General features: G+C 42.1%; 1 protein-coding gene across 4 annotated transcripts in view; it reads left to right on the top strand.

Annotated features, from left to right (window-relative positions):
• Positions 1-15655, top strand: part of SDK1 (sidekick cell adhesion molecule 1) — a 378509-nt gene that overhangs the window by 226654 nt on the left and 136200 nt on the right. For all 4 annotated transcript variants that reach the window (XM_085074532.1, XM_085074531.1, XM_085074533.1 and 1 more), the window contains 4 exons: positions 370-481; positions 1435-1625; positions 10052-10135; positions 15362-15556. In XM_085074532.1, coding sequence (XP_084930658.1) covers positions 370-481; positions 1435-1625; positions 10052-10135; positions 15362-15556 — 582 coding nt within the window. The remainder of the gene's footprint in view (positions 1-369; positions 482-1434; positions 1626-10051; positions 10136-15361; positions 15557-15655) is intronic.

Below are 15655 nucleotides of genomic sequence, written 5' to 3'. Positions count from 1 at the left end.
ACTAACACGAGTATTGGCAGACTCTTTTGAAATGGTATGGAAGGGGTAAGATTAAACAAAACATGAAAAGGTCTTAAAAATATAAGTCAGCAAGTGTTTGATAAAAATAAAAGTGCTCAACAATAGAAAACCTTCAGGATGCTTATTCCATGGATATTCCCAGAGGGAGGGCAGGGCAGGTGCTGGGAGCTGTGGGGTTTGGGGTTTTGGGCTTGGTGATGGGGTTTGGCTGGGTGTGTTGGGGCAGAGCAGGGAATGCCCTGCTGGAAATCCCCTTGGCTGGGGAGATGCCAACCCGTGGTGGCATTTGCTGGAATGTGACATCCTGGCTGTCCCAGGGGCCTCACCATGTGTCTCTGTGCCCTGCAGGTGCCACCAGCCCTGGGGACACCGTGGCTCCTGCCATCGTCGTTCGGCCGCGCAACACCAGCGTGGTGTCAGGGAGCAGCGAGGCCACCCTGGAGTGTGTGGCCAATGCCAGGTATGGAAACACCTCCAGCTCTCACTGCCACTCTGTGCTTTCCACAGCATGTTATTTTCATTTTTTTATTGTTATTAATTTGGAGATTGAAGCAAGACACTTGATCTTCAGAGCAACCTTACGAATAATATTGTTTGTCCAGCATTACTGAATTGAACCTGTTGATTTTTCTGGCCAAGTGAGGATACAGGCAGGGCTGCTTCCCCACCTGGTCCTCACATGGAAAGGAAAAAATGCTGTTCAACCAGCACACATTATCTTAAGGAAAAAATTATCGTAAGGGTAAATAATATTTCAGCTGTGTTGCCTACCAGTATCAGCAAAGGTGATACTGTTGAACAGCTGATGCTTCCTAGTAAATAAATTCAGTGAGGATCTCCTATGAAGTCATTTTTTTCAGGCACGCTCATTTTACAGTGGTTATTGCTCAACTGTTCATAATGCCCTGTAATACAGAATTCACAGCATTCCTCCTATGTTTCCATCTAGTTGGCCTTGAATAGCTTTGAATTTCGGAAGAAGTGAATAGTTGAAGTCCTTGGGTGATAACACCAACTGATTTACTTTCCCCTCTGCGGGCAGAGATGTTCTTGATATGATTAATATTGTTTTGGTAATTGAGTTGTAATGAAAGCACTTCCCATGCAGCTGATTCCCATAGCAGTATTTACTCCTTTTGCTTGGAGAAATCAAATTATTAGCACTTAAGTTCTATTGCTGTATCAATTAGCTGTACTTGCATAATGCCACTTGAGTAGTCTGTAGTCTTGATGTGCAGAAGTTATGCATTTACTTTCCAATGTGTTTTGGGGATAGAGGAAGACTTAAAGAAGTTTTATAATCTCTAATATCATATTCCTCATGTGTATAATATATATATATATGCACACACAGATTATTCTGTAATATATACATGTTTTATGATTTTATTCTCACGTTGTATTTTTTGGCAGACCTCTTGAGAGGCTGAGCTTGACCTGGAAGAGAAATGGGATCAAGATAACCAGTGGCATCAGCAGCTTTGGGAGACGCCTCACCATCACCAACCCAACCTCTGCTGATGTGGGGATGTACTTCTGTGAGGCAAAACTCAGAGAGAGCACAGAGGAGCCAGCAAGAGCGAAAGCTTTCCTTTCTATACTGGGTAATTCTCTAGGCAATGTGTTTTTTAGTAAAAAAGGCTCTGGGCTGAGGTATAATAGGAAATAAAATTGATATCTTAATATTTCATTGACCTTACATTTGAACCTTTCTTCAGAGAACAGAACAAAGGAGGTGAAGGAGGGTTATATTCCAAATTAATTCAGCTGTTCTTCCCCGCTAATATAAATTCATCAAATAGATTTTTTTTAAAACACTGATGTGATTCTGAATCCCCTGTGAAACTATACATTTAATGGGAATTTTGAGAAATACAGTAGTAAAATCCTTAATGGGCAGCTTCCCTATCTTGGCTTTTAGTTGCATTAAATCCTGATTAACTCCTGGCTTGCTTACATCCAGTTTTCATATGTCAAGTGGCTGTATTTTTGAAAGAAGGCTTTTAGGAGCACTCCTGTGCCTCGTGTGCTGCAAGTGCCAGTCAGGGCCAAGGACATTCTGCAGGCACAGAGCATTGTTGAGGCAACAGGACGGGGAGGAAAATGCCATTAAAACAGCTCTATTTGCTGGACCTGCAACTCCCAGGGAAACTTTGGAATTAATAATTCTAAAGGGGCATTGCTGCCCTTTCCCTGGCTGTTTCCACCACCACCTCTGCAAGTGCTGCTGCAGGGAGGAGGCTGGAATTTGGAGATTGTGGCTCCTGGCATGCCATGGTCTGATGGAATTCTGCAGGTTAGCCCAGTGCACACGGTGTGGAGTGGTTTAGGACTTTGAGACTAAAAGAAGTGTTTTAGACTAGGGACACTGAGATGTTTTTAGTCTGAGCTGAGGGTGTAAAGTCAAACTTTTACCCGTGGGAGAGTCCTGGGGAGGTTGCAGCCCGTCAGAGCCACCAGTGTCAGTGCTGCTCAGGATTCTGGCACATGCACTCCTGGAGCTTTGCAGAGGGAGTGCAGCCCATGATTCCCCATGCTCTCAGAGCCTTCTGAAAATGCAATTTTAAAAACTGTTCTATGATCTGTATTCTGCTAAAGCAATTTGTAGCAGTTAAGTGAGAAAGCAGCTCTTCCCTCTGCAGAGCTCCTTTCCAGATTCATTTGGAGCACTGTGTCTGTGTTACATTTATTACCTGCTGGACAAAGTTGGGTTCCACTCTTTTTCCTTGCCCTCTGTTCCTTAGAGTTATTACCTTCCCTTTAAGGAGCAGGGATGGATTTCACTTACTTATAGGTTTTGGTTAAACTCTTCCTTATTCATAAGATTTTATTGGACCTGGTTTACCTTTGTTGCTGTGATGTCAGATCCAGCCTAATGCAATACTTAAAGCAGCCTCTTGGTTAATGTAGAAGATTCCTAAATACAGTTGCAATAAAACAAAAATAATCACTGGGGAATCATATTAAACTAGCAGTGCTTTAGTAGCTTACCTACTCTTTTATTTTTAAATGTTTTATTTATTTCTTATCCAGTTTTAGGAGGCTGTCAGGGAATGAAGTTATGAAAAGGTCTGTAGATAAGAACAAGCAGATGAAAGAAAGCAGAAACAAATTGGTTACCAATTACTTTTATTTCCTTCTGATGGAACACGACACTTCAGATGCAGGTGTTTACTCAATGTGTCAGCAAAGCCTGATAGATTTCTTTATTTATGAGTTTCTTGAGCTGCAGGATGGATCTCTAATTCTAAACAGGGAGCCAAATCAAAGGATTAGTAGTTAATGCATAACTTATATTCAGCTTTAGAATTCTTGGGTGGATCTGGCTGTCATTTAATTAGTCTAGGGACGAGTTCTAGAGGAAAGTGTAGACAAGATTCAAACCTAAGGATTTCTGCAGTGCATCTCTCCTAGTCCATGGGGGCAGTGCTTAGAGAGAATCAGGAATGCTTGTCCATTTGCATGCATAAAATATCTGTAGTGTGTGTGTGGAGATGGGGAGCTCATAATGAGCTCTACTTCTTGGGAGAATACCAGTGTGGGCTTAATGAGGGGTCTCGACTAACAGAAAAAGGAAATTGTCTTAAAGAAGAGGTTTGTTTTCAAAATGGGAAAAATGAAATGCTGCACCTCAATAGCATGGCTATGAGAGCTTCTGTGGATCAATAGAGAAGAAGTACTTTGCTGTTAACAGGTAGAAGAGGGGTAGCAGTAAAAAGAGGCATCAAAGATGTCACAAACACCAAGTTAATTGAAGCCTTTTTCCAAATATATCAGTCCTTGACTCTCTCAGCTAAGAGAAGTCACAGTTTGAGTGTGACTCAGATGGTGACAAGAGCTGTTAGAAGGCAATGAAACTTAGCACAAAGGCATCTACTCAACAAATTATTGTTTGTGCCCTACAGCATTATCTCAGAAGTTTTTCTGGATTTTTCTAAGAGTGTATCTTGGTCTGTAAATTAAAATCACAATAATATTTGAAAAACCTGAATCTCCAATATATTAGAGTAGTAGCAGTATATAAACAAGAAGAAAATCCTCTGGCTGTGTGCTGCTGCAGTTTTCTTCTGAATGTGGCAAAGAGCTCCCTGACATCTTCATATTGTTCCAGAAAAGATAAACTGAGGTGGTTCCAAGCCTTGGTTTTATTAGCTGCAGTTGTTATAAATTTTTAAAGGGTATCATGTTCCTCGGTTGGCAGAGTAACAGTTTGGGAAAGATTTGTTGCAGATTAGATAAGAGCACATTTGTTTTATCACTAACAGTTTGAAGATTAAGTAATTTAAGGAGTCTTCCCATGAACAAACCAATTTGAAAGCTGAGATAATCTTAAATTCTTTTGCTCCACTTCTGCGAGTTTTGGTAGTGACAAATGGCAATAGTCATTTCTTAAGTGACTGTTCTACGGGAAATTATGAATTTTTAGGAGCTCAAGAAAATGGGGAACGAAACTCTTCCACTGTATGAAATCCAAACTGCTCTTTAAATTAAATGCAGTCAGAAAGTAAAACCTGAACAAAGTGAGGAGAAAAACAATTAGAAAGAAAGGCCTGGCATGAGGAAGGGCTGTACAGGACTGAGGGTTGAATGTCCAAAGGAATACAAAGGAATAAAACAGAGTCAGATTAGAGGGCTTCTCTTCTTTTGGAGCATTTTTATGCCCAGAGAACTGCATAAAAAGACATTTTCATCTTGAGAGAATTCAGCTTTGTGGGACCATGGGATTTGGGAGGACATCAGCAAAGTTCCAGTGTTGCCATGAAGGGCCCACCTGGCTGGGCTCTAGGGTGGAGTGTGGAGCTGTTCCTCCCTCCCTGTTCTCCAGGAGTGTCCAGATGCTGAAGGCTCTTTGTGCATTGCTGCTGCTCAGGAATTTGCCCTGAGTGTGTCCAGAACTGCCAGAACAGGAGTTATTTCCCTACAAACACCTCAATGCCTCGTGCTCAGACCTCTGGAAACTGCAGCTCTCGGGGCTCCAGCTCAGACACTTTGAAACACTGCAGACACTGTCTTTGAAAGCAATGGAAAGAACTTTTCATGTGTGGCGCTTAAGAGAAGATCTTGATGTCTGTGTTCATCTACTGTGTAAGAAAATAATAAGTTTTCAGGGCAACTATAATACGAAATGTCTTCAGAGTCACCTAATCACAGTTTGGGCTCAAAGGACAGAAATATTGGCAGCTTTTGATTTGTCAAGCCTCAGGGATTCTGAGATGGACACAGACTTGCTGCCTTGGGCCCAAATGCACCCAGGACTATCCCACAGGGGAGCAGTGGGACTTGTGGGAAGCCCAGCTCTGTGTCTGACATTCCTGAGAAGTTCCTCCTCCTTTCAGCCCTGCAAACAGGACATGTTCCCTGGGCTGTTATTTCAGAACACACAGACTGCAGCTTGCGGTAGGGGTAGGAGCAAGAAACTACAGGCATCTTTTCATCTCTCTCTGTTTTAACCTGATATTCATGCAAAGAAAATTCCTGCTCCAAGGAACCTGCTGTACCTGCATCCACAATGGGGCTTTTCTCCCAGCACGGCCAGTCTGATCTTCTGTCTGGAGTCACAGACTTTGTACCTACAAGGGGCTGTCAAGTTTCCAGTTCCTCTTCCTTTAGAAGATATTCACCAAATAAATTAGTTTATGGTAATGCTGGAGGAAGGCTTCCATGTTGAAGGCTCAATTTTCCTCTTAAATATGCAGCCCTGAATTTCTGAGAGATGCGGGAATTTCAGCTTCGGAGGAGCCCCTGGGGCTTTCTCTGTTCTTTCTGACTTTCATGTGTGTATCTAGGATTAGGTCACACATCTCCAGTGCAGCTTGAAGGGTATGTAATGGATGCTGACTGCTATCTTTTGAATGTTAAAATCAGTGACCATGTAACTCTGTGCGGGGGAAGTTAGAACAGGATCAAATTTTGCAGCCTCCCAAGGGCTTTTCTGAGAGACATCTTTCCAGTGATGTCTGGAGTGCAAAAAAACCCCTGAAACCCTCAACAACTATTAAAAGCAATGCATTTATATTCAAATGCTCTTTCTCCCCCCTTGCCTGTACTTGACATTTCAGTGAGGAGCAGTCAAACACCAATACAATATCTGAACAATGCAGTATCTGTTTCTTTCAGCCTAATATGAGCTGTGACCTCTCTCATTGCCACACACCACAGTGCCAGCAGGGTGAACTCAGAGTAATGAGTCCTTTCCTATTCTAACGATTGTGATTCTATAATTTCCAAAAAATTTAAATGCTTGACCTGACGCTGACAGATTACTGTCATTCCTAAAAATTGCCATGTGTGGGGACTTGTGTCTGGCATGTTATATGCTTTGGAAGACACTATTTTAGCCACACGTATTAAATTTCAACACATGATTATTGCCTACGACAATAAATGTTAAATTCATACTGTGTGATTCAAACCAAGCCTTATAAATATGCAGTGGAGTCAAATATACAGACAGCCAGAATGCCCCCTCAGAATGCCATCTGACCCCTATAAATATTGCTGCATTTTTATGGCCTCTTCCTGACAGTCATTCACCAGGTGCTGTATAACCCAAATTCAGATACTCTGAATTTCTCCCCTGCAGATAGTGCTGGGCATTCAGGCCCTCAGGCACAAAACCTGATGTGCAGAGGATAGATCTGACACCTCTGAAAAGTGAGGAGCTGAGGTTTCAGTTGTCCAGCACCTGTAACTGGAGCTGTTTGCTCCACAGGCTGAGCTCTGTTGAATCCACAGGACATTTAGAGTATCCATGCTGCTGGTGAGTGGCACAGGGATGTGGAAAAGCTGCACAGTTGCATGGAGGATTCAACCTTCTTTAGCTGGAGGGTGACAGAGCACTGGAGGAGGCTGCCCTGAGAGGCTGTGGAGTGTCAGTCTCTGGAGGTGGTGAAAACTCACCTGGAGCCTTAGCAGGGGGATTGGTCTGGATGATCCCCAGAGTCACTTCCAACCCCAGCCATTCTGTGGTTCTATGAGAAATCTGTTTCATTCGCCTCAAAGCCCCTCAGGCTATCCCCACACCAGTGTTGCTGGGATTCCCTCATTCCTTTCATCACCAAGGCTCATTTTCCAGATTAGACTGTTGGCCATGTGGTATTCTGCATCTTCCAGAAACCCCTTATGAATCAGCCTTGTCATCCCACCCAGGCTTGTCTCTATCTCTGGTCAGTACAGGGCATGAATTGCAGAGTTGCTTCTGGAAGGTTTTCCAGATCAGTGCTTATCTTTCCAGAGCAGGATCTGACTCACCTGTGGGCAGCTGTGGTCTCTGTGTCAGCAGACCATTGGGCAGTTCTTCCAGCTCCTGGAATGGCTGTGAGAACAGAGTTCAGCAGCCTTTAGCTAGGGGACAAGGTGAGTCTGGGCTTCAAGACTGGAAATCAAATCTGTTGGAACCAAAAGTCCTCTGGGATCTGCCTGTGGCCTTTAGATTGCATCTTTCTGCTGCTCCTGCTCTTTTTCTGTCTTGTCTGCTCCTGTTTCTCCCTGCTCCTTTCAGAAAAAGCTGATGTGAGTCGTCCTTTTATAACATCACATCCCCTTTGCTAAGTGACACTTGTCACCGACTTCAAGTTCTTTGTCACGTAATTCATTGCTTGATAGCTGCTCACCTCAGCATCTCTTAATGTCAGAAGTTTCTCTGAGGGTGGCATAACAGCCTGGGTGGGATTTAAAGGAAGGAGCACGGGCTGCAGGTTAGGACTTTGGGAGGGACTCAGGGAAAGATGACTGTGTAAATATGCCAAGTGTGAGTGCAGAAACTGTGCAGCAGCAGCAGCACATAAACAGAGGTCATGGAACCACGAGCATCTTCGAGGTCACATTCAGTGCTTTGCAGCTGGACTACAGGCCCAGGGTGAAGATAAATCTGCAAATTTATCACTGCTCTGTGAGTATGTTGCTGATCCAGGAGAAAGTTTGAGAGTTGGTGGCTGAAGGTTGCCAAGTTTAAAGATTGGCCCGTTAAGGTCAGAATCCTTTATAAAAGGAAAGGTGCAGTCAGGACCTCCCTAAGCAAAATAAGATAAACTTGGACTTCACTGACTGAAGATTCATTCACAGAAGCCCAGAGGTAGAAAGGAATGTCTTGATGCTCTCTTGGCTGCTTTGTCCTCATCCCACAATCACATCAAGGTGCTATAGAATGAAATATTCAAATTTTATTTTGAGGGCTGGACATGTGGACACTGACCTGTGTGACTGCAGACAGACACACAGGTAACGACAGGAGGCTGAGAGTTTGGAAAATAAAAAGTCAACATCCTGAAAAATGGAGTGCAGGGAAAGGATCAGCCAGGGCTCTGAGGATGGCGTGAGAGGAAGGAGTGTGCTTGGAGTGAAAACATGGACTTAGATGGATTGCAGAGGACTCAGCAACTTAGCTGATCAAACATGTCAAAGTGTGTGCCATCAGTGAATTTCAATTAAATGTTCAGCTTTTCAATTTGTTGTTGAGATTAACGCATGAGATCATATGCAATAAATCACAGCTTATTATGCATGTTTATTAATAGCTTTATATTTAGGCAGTGAGGATCAATAATGTTAACACATGTATATTATTAGAATATAATAAATCAGGTAGCTTGTTTTTATTGGTTTTGCTGGGTAAACAAGTATTCCAGGCTGTTTGCAACCTCCCCTCCTCCCCTGCCCAGTGTGAAGACTAATATTGATTGAGTTTGTTTGGAATGAATACAGAATTGTAATATCCATTGGTGCTCCAACGAGATCCCAGTTCTGTACACACAAGCAAGTATTTTATTGTAGTGAGAGGGGAAAAGTGCTGGGGAAGGGGAGTTTCTGTTCTGACCTGCTGCCTCCTGATGTCAGCCCTGTGCAGTGACAGCCACACTTGCCATCCTGCAGGTAGCAACCAGATTTTGCAGGATAAATTGATATGATTTTGATTTTATTTACTAAATGCTGATGCACTATCAATAATATAACCACAAGTCCTTTTTTTTCAGTTATGTTTGATAAAGAAGTTTGAGAGCAGGTCAGCTCTGATCATCTTGAATCTTGTAGCTTCCTACATGTTTTCAAACATACTCAATTTCCTTAAAATGGAAATACAAATAACTTGGTTTCACAAGCTACTTACATCATCTTTTCTGTATTTTCTAAAACTTAACAGAGAGTTTGTTTATGCAGCAAGAGAACTGTATTTGTAATCAAGTAAAATCCTTCTAAAAACAGTTCTCAGATGATAATTGCATTGAACAGACTATGACAGTCTTTAGTTACCATGATAATAACTGCAACCTTAGTGCCTCTGGGATTTTGACATGATGCTCTTCAATTTTATGCTGCATAGAAGAAGGAGTTACATGCCAGCATACTCTGTAATTTCTGCAGTCTGGTCTTTGTTTAATTAAACATCTAATATCTTTTCTTTATCCCTAATGATAAAGTGGGGATTTTTATGATTATTACTATAACTTCAATTAAAGCATTAAATCTGTTTGCTTTCAAGAAATAAAACAGCCGAGAGGAATTTCTTTTAATTATGCTGCACTTGTCCTCTGCTGTCGCCTCAGTGACATGCAATGGCACTTTATTTGACATGCCTCATGCCTTGCTGAGGTGAAATGCAGTTTAGATACTGAAGCAAACTATCCTATAAAATGCTACATTGTAAATATAAACCTTTATAAACCTCTTGGGAAGGCCTTTCTAAGCAAAGAATTAACATGTTCCATGATTCAGTCCTATAAAATGAAAAGTAGCCCCTGCTCTGAGTATTAATTTGCAGTGCAAACCCCTAAATCTTTACCTTCCATTGACTCTGGAATTCATTCTCAGCATAGCAAAAATTGCCAGCTTTTTTTTATGATGCTTTTACTACCGAAAGAACCTCACCTCCAAATAGAGACAAACTTGCACAAACTAATCTGTTTGTAACCCTCTATATCAAACACACCGCCTGTGGAGAGATTGTATGATGAATATTTGTTTAATCAGCACCTGTTTTTCATTTTGCTGTGGCTCTGCTTGTTGACTTTTGTTTGTTTTCCCCATCCTCAAGAACCTCCGTATTTTACTGCTGAACCCCAGAATGTGATTTTGGCCGAAGTGGAGAAGGATGTGGACATCCTGTGCCAAGCCATGGGTGAGTCTGCAAAAGTGTTCCAGCCTGCACTGAGGGCATGTGTGCATTATTGAAGTAAAACTGTGTTTTGTATTGAAGTATTGAAGAAATCCCCTTATACAATCCATCCTGTGTGAGCTTTTAATGTTTAGAGATCTCTGTGTTGTTGCTGGTGATCACAGGTTGCAGATATGAGGAGAGGGGTGGAGAACTGGGCAGTCCTGGCTGTTTGGTTTATTTTGGAATAACGCTGGCACCTCGATGTTTGTGTGTTGGGAGCACAAATCCTGCTCCTGTCGCTGTGGGATCCTGTCTGTGCTGCAGAGCTGTGATTATACCACAGACATTGATGACCTGAGCCAGGAAATGGGTTGAGGGGGGAGTGTGGTTATGGAACCCATCATTTGCAATGCAAACAGTCATTATTTCCAGCAGTTCCAATGTCCTTTCTTCTAAAACTTGGCCAACTTTTATACTGAATAGAAATGTCACTGACTCTGACATCTGAATGCAGTTATGAAATCTGCAGGAGGATTATTACAGGCAGCTTTTAATTGGCAGGTGTTTTATTAATATGAAAGGCTTAAAATATCTAGAATTCCACCTTACTAAAGTCATGTTTCAAGTCGAGATCAATAGAAATGCAGTCACTATTTCAGCACTCTGGTAAGGAGGGAGACATTGTCATCATGTGTTTAAAGCAGGTTTCTCAAAGTCACCAAATTTCTACATGACTTTGGCGAGGGACTGAACATTTTGTTGTCTCGCTTTCCCTGGTTCTGAGTTTAAGAAGCAATTCACATAAAATGCCAAGAGATCCTAAGGGAAAAAAGATCACATCCTTGATTAAAAAAGCACCCAAACCTAGCTAACAGCTTACTTGTGTGGTGTCTTTCTGCAAATCAGAGCCAATAAAGACATTTTTACTGCGTGATTATGTTATTGCCACTATGATTTAAGCATTTTCCCCCCTGTTTTTATGTAGGAAAGAGTCAGCACTGCTTTTCTAGGAGGAATCTTTGCAAACTGTGTGATAAGCATGTGTGTGTGTTAGGGGTGCTCTGGCTGATTTGGAATTTCAGAAGCCTACGATGAGATCTCTTACAAAAAGCTCTTACGGAAATGAAGTTATCAGATGATAAGAGACAATGTCTTCTTGTTAATTAATAGCTTTTTAAGCAAAACACAGCAGGACCTGCTGTTAGTGGAGCTCCCCAGGAACTGATCTGCTGTCTCAAATGCTTTTTGTGGGTTTAAAAAAAACCAAAAAACAACCCAACGCAAACCTGGAGGAATCAGGGATGCTTGAGGTTGACTTTAGCTCTTCCTTCTACCTTTACTCTTGCTTTGAGCAGTTAAGTTCCCAAGGGGGTTAATGAGGCACTCAAAACCATTCTCAGTGGAGATATGGGAACGCTTATTTGACAAAATTATTTATTTCAGCTCAACTCTTACAGTGCACATCTGATTTGCTGGTGAACTTGATGCAGGAGCATGAGAGCTTGTTTCCTTGTGGATTATTTTGCTGAGTATCTATAATGCTTATAAGGGACTCAGATTAAACACAGAGGAGTTTTGATCCATTATTACACAAATCTGGCAATTGCCAGCACTTAAAAAGAGGGTAAATGAAGGGTGCTGCCTCCCTGCTCTGAGCTGGGAGAATAAAGCTCTGGGGAAACTGCAGACAGATTGTATTTCCCCAGCCCCATCAGGATCTGTGCACAAAGCCCATTTGCCAAGACTTCGTGCACTACGAACGTGTGAGAGACAGATTAATTTCACAGTATAAGCAGAGATTAACAGTAAATAAAATTGCAACTTGCAGCAACCAGCTCTGTGCTGCCTGTAATGGAGTTTCAGAGTATCAGGCCGCAGGACCCAGGCTCTGCTGTTTATCTTCCAGCAGTGGCTGATGCTGCCTGAATGTTCAATGGGTTTCCTTTAAATGCTCTTTTTTTGTTTGCCTGTGGAAAGTTTGGAGCTGCAGGCAGTGGTGGTGGTGGTGTCTGGGGAGTGCAGTTAATTGGACTTCAGTTCTACCTGTTTAGAAAAGTAGATGGAAGAGATGCTTTTGGGATTCCCCAGGAGCTCACTGGGATCTGGAGGAGGCGGTAAAAAATAAATAACAAAGATGACACAGTGAATATTTTGAGTCTTTCATCGAGGTTCTTAAGTTAAATTTGGCAGAGAGTCAAGCAGCTGTTTCACAGATGGAGGAGCTGAGCCTTGAGTTCCATAAGTTATTTGCCCAAGGTTACAGAAGAAGTGGCAAAGCCAGAACCAGAGTCTGTTTCCTGCCTTCCCTTCTCCCCCCCGACACTAGATTAATTTGTCTGTGAAAAATGAATAGTGCTGCACACAACTGAGAAATAAGGTTATTTTATGTATTGTTGCCAGTCTTTCAGGCCACTCTCATCTCTCGAGCAGCAGGGTAGGGCTGATACTGCTTGGAAAGGTAGAGTGCAAAAGGTCTTTAAAGTGTTCCCTTCTTGTGAAAAAATTACAAAGAGAAGTTATTTAGAGAAGAAAAGAAGCCAAATTCTTCTGGGGGTGTGTGGAGAAGAAAGGTTGTGGGGTATAAAAGGAAGAGAAGAAAAGTTTAAACCATTTTAAAAAATGGTTTAGCCATTTTTATAGCCAAACAGGTAGCAAAACTAGAAGAGAGCATGTGTACAACTTGGAAAACAAATCTCTCAGGGAAGATCACTAAAGCCCAAATGAATGCTGCTGACAGGCATCAGAGTGCTCAGATAAGATCCTATTATTCAGACTCATAACTTTGAGGAGAGGAAGATACCCGTAACTGAAAAGTAGAGAAATAGAGATGGTAATATTCAGTTTGTCAGCTGAGTTGGTGATAGGAAGGTGTATCTCTCAGTGATTATAGGATTAGAAGATTTGCCAATACTGTTAGCAGAATGGGATTTATGGAATGACACCAGTGTTAAAGGTTTGAGTGTACTGAATGCAGGATTTCATTATTTCCTCGGCGCCTATCAAGTCTAATGTGTGGGAAAATGGAGTTGCTATTATTTAAACTTGAAATCATTTTCAGGCTTCTCAGCATCAGGAGAACTATTCCATTTTGCATCATCTGTTTCTTCATTACTCAGTGATAATTTGTATTTGCCCAGGAGGATTTTCAAGAGATGAATAACACTCTCACCGAGAATTGTGAACATTGAAATTTACGCTAATTCTGTATATGGGCTGTTGTATGAAATTTAAATTATGCCTTTTGCAAGCTCCTCCACCACGTCTATTCTCTATCAGACAATGCACCCTGCATAGTGGGTTTCTTCCTGAGATGATTATCTGCATTATGAGTACATTTTATTTTATCAGCAGAACAAAAGCATCAGGGGTGATTGAAGTAAATGATACGTGTTTATAAAAGTAACAACAGCAATTGGATGTTGTTTTTCAATCATTTCCATACATTGTTTGTACATTCTTTCCAGAGTTAATACAGCTTTTGTCTGTATAAAGAGAATAAGTACACCGAGAGAAGATATGAATGGAAGTATAACGCAGTAGTATTTAACTCCGGGAGTTTTTAAATGATAATGGTGATTATATAGATCTTCCCATGGTACTTTAGCTCTCAGAGCATCAAGTGACTGCCAGCATTGCAGTGAAATTCATTGGCTGCAGATGCTCCACTCATCAGTGACATCCCTTTCTCCATGCTTCGGTGACACTGTTTTTCTCTGTTTAGGCAAATTTCACTCACCCGTGGATTTAAGTCCATGGTTTCTTCCCTAATTACAGGATTTTGTAGATCTGAGGTTTTAAGTGAAATATGGTTCAAAACCACTTTGAATGCTGTGTCCACTCCTGGGCCCTTCAGGAAGGACACTGAGGGGCTGGACTGTAGGAAGGGGTGTAAATCTTGTCAGGAGAATCTGGGGGAGCTCAGCCTGGAGAAAAGAAAGCTCTGATGTGAGGAGTGGGATGGGAACAGCTGTCTGAGATGCTCTAGGCCCCTGGCATCTCTGGAGGAAAAGAGAATCCTACACTATTTCTGTGTAATGAATTTACAGCCACTTCATCCCAGCTGACGGGGACATGACAGCAACAAAAATATGTGTGAAAGAACTGTGTCAGGGTTTGTGGAACATGCACGTGAAAGAAAACAGCAATAAATGGGACTGGAAGTTTTATCTAGGCTAGGAATTTTATTTCTCTTTACGCCTGCCTTTCTTCAAATAACAGGTGGAGCTTGAGGCTGGATAAAAATAATAGTAATTTAAAGCCATCCCATTGTTGGCAACATGTTGTTTGTACATCAGCTCAAACTAAGCTGCTAAATTAGGACTCAAGCACAGCCATGTGAGCACTTCATTTTTCATGTGTAATTTGCCTTTTCCTTTGTATTTTAGCTGTCTTAGCTACAGCAGCACAGAGGAATCTTATTTGGGATGGAACAGTCTTACAGATTGGCTGTATTGCCACGCTGCTGCTGTTTAAGGAGCGTGATTCAGGCTTTCAACATGAAATTGCTCCAAATCTTGTTTTGTGGTAGCATGAAATATGATTGGGTGAAGAAAGTAATTTGATAACATGTTTTCTCAACATTCCCCCTTCAGTGTTTGCTGGTTTTATTCCCTCGTGTCCTGCAGTGTGGTATTACCATAGATAATGTGAGATGCAGCTTCCATTTATCTAAAGCAGCTTGGAAAAAAATATTAATGATTGGTGTAGAAAGATGGGGAAACAGGGATATAACTGATGCTGGAAACAGGGCTTACCTAAAGCAGAGGCTAGACAAGGTTAGGAGAATAAAAAGCAGATTAATTTATTAAAGGCCTCTAAAGTGCATTTTGGGCAGACAGAGCCTACTCGAGAGGCTACACCCAAAATAGACAACGAGTCTCGAGTTTTTCACATTTATAAGTTCTGTCTATTAACACGTCAAGCTTTAATTCTCCAGTTACACCTTCAGGTGATGATGTCAATTACTGCAAGTTTACTCCCCACAGTTCGCTGTTGTTCACATACTTTGGGGCTCTGGGGCAGCAATGTGTCCTTGGATCTCGAGTTTTTGAGGAATTATTTTGTCTAACAAATGCTGAGACGTTTTAGCACTTTATATGGAGTCCAAAGCCACACACTGAAACTACAGACACACAAAAAATACAGAAGCTAAAACCCTTAAGGCATCATGACCATAACAGCGCCGAGCATTTGAATTACCTACGGCAGGTTTTGCAAAGACTGACAGTGGTTTCTCTGTTGGAGCAGGGGTTCCCATCCCCACCCTGCAGTGGTACAAGGACTCTGTTCCCCTGAGCCAGCTGGAGAACCCGCGGTACAAGGTGCTGCTGAGTGGGGGGTTGAGGATCCACGCCCTGCGGCCGCAGGATGCTGGAATCTTCCAGTGCTTTGCCAGCAGTGCCGCCGGCGAGATCCACACCTACACCTACCTGGACGTGACCAGTGAGTAACCAGGGCTGCTCTGGGCTCATCCCTGGAGGAGATTCCACACCCATCTCATTTCTCTGGGCTGCTCTAGTCCAGCTCACCTTGATTTATTCC

The sequence above is a fragment of the Lichenostomus cassidix genome, chromosome 14 (genome assembly GCF_008360975.1).
Source record: "Lichenostomus cassidix isolate B80296 chromosome 14, HeHo_3.0, whole genome shotgun sequence".
NCBI classification, from domain to species: Eukaryota; Metazoa; Chordata; class Aves; order Passeriformes; family Meliphagidae; genus Lichenostomus; species Lichenostomus cassidix.
This window is presented reverse-complemented; position numbering and strand designations above follow the sequence as displayed.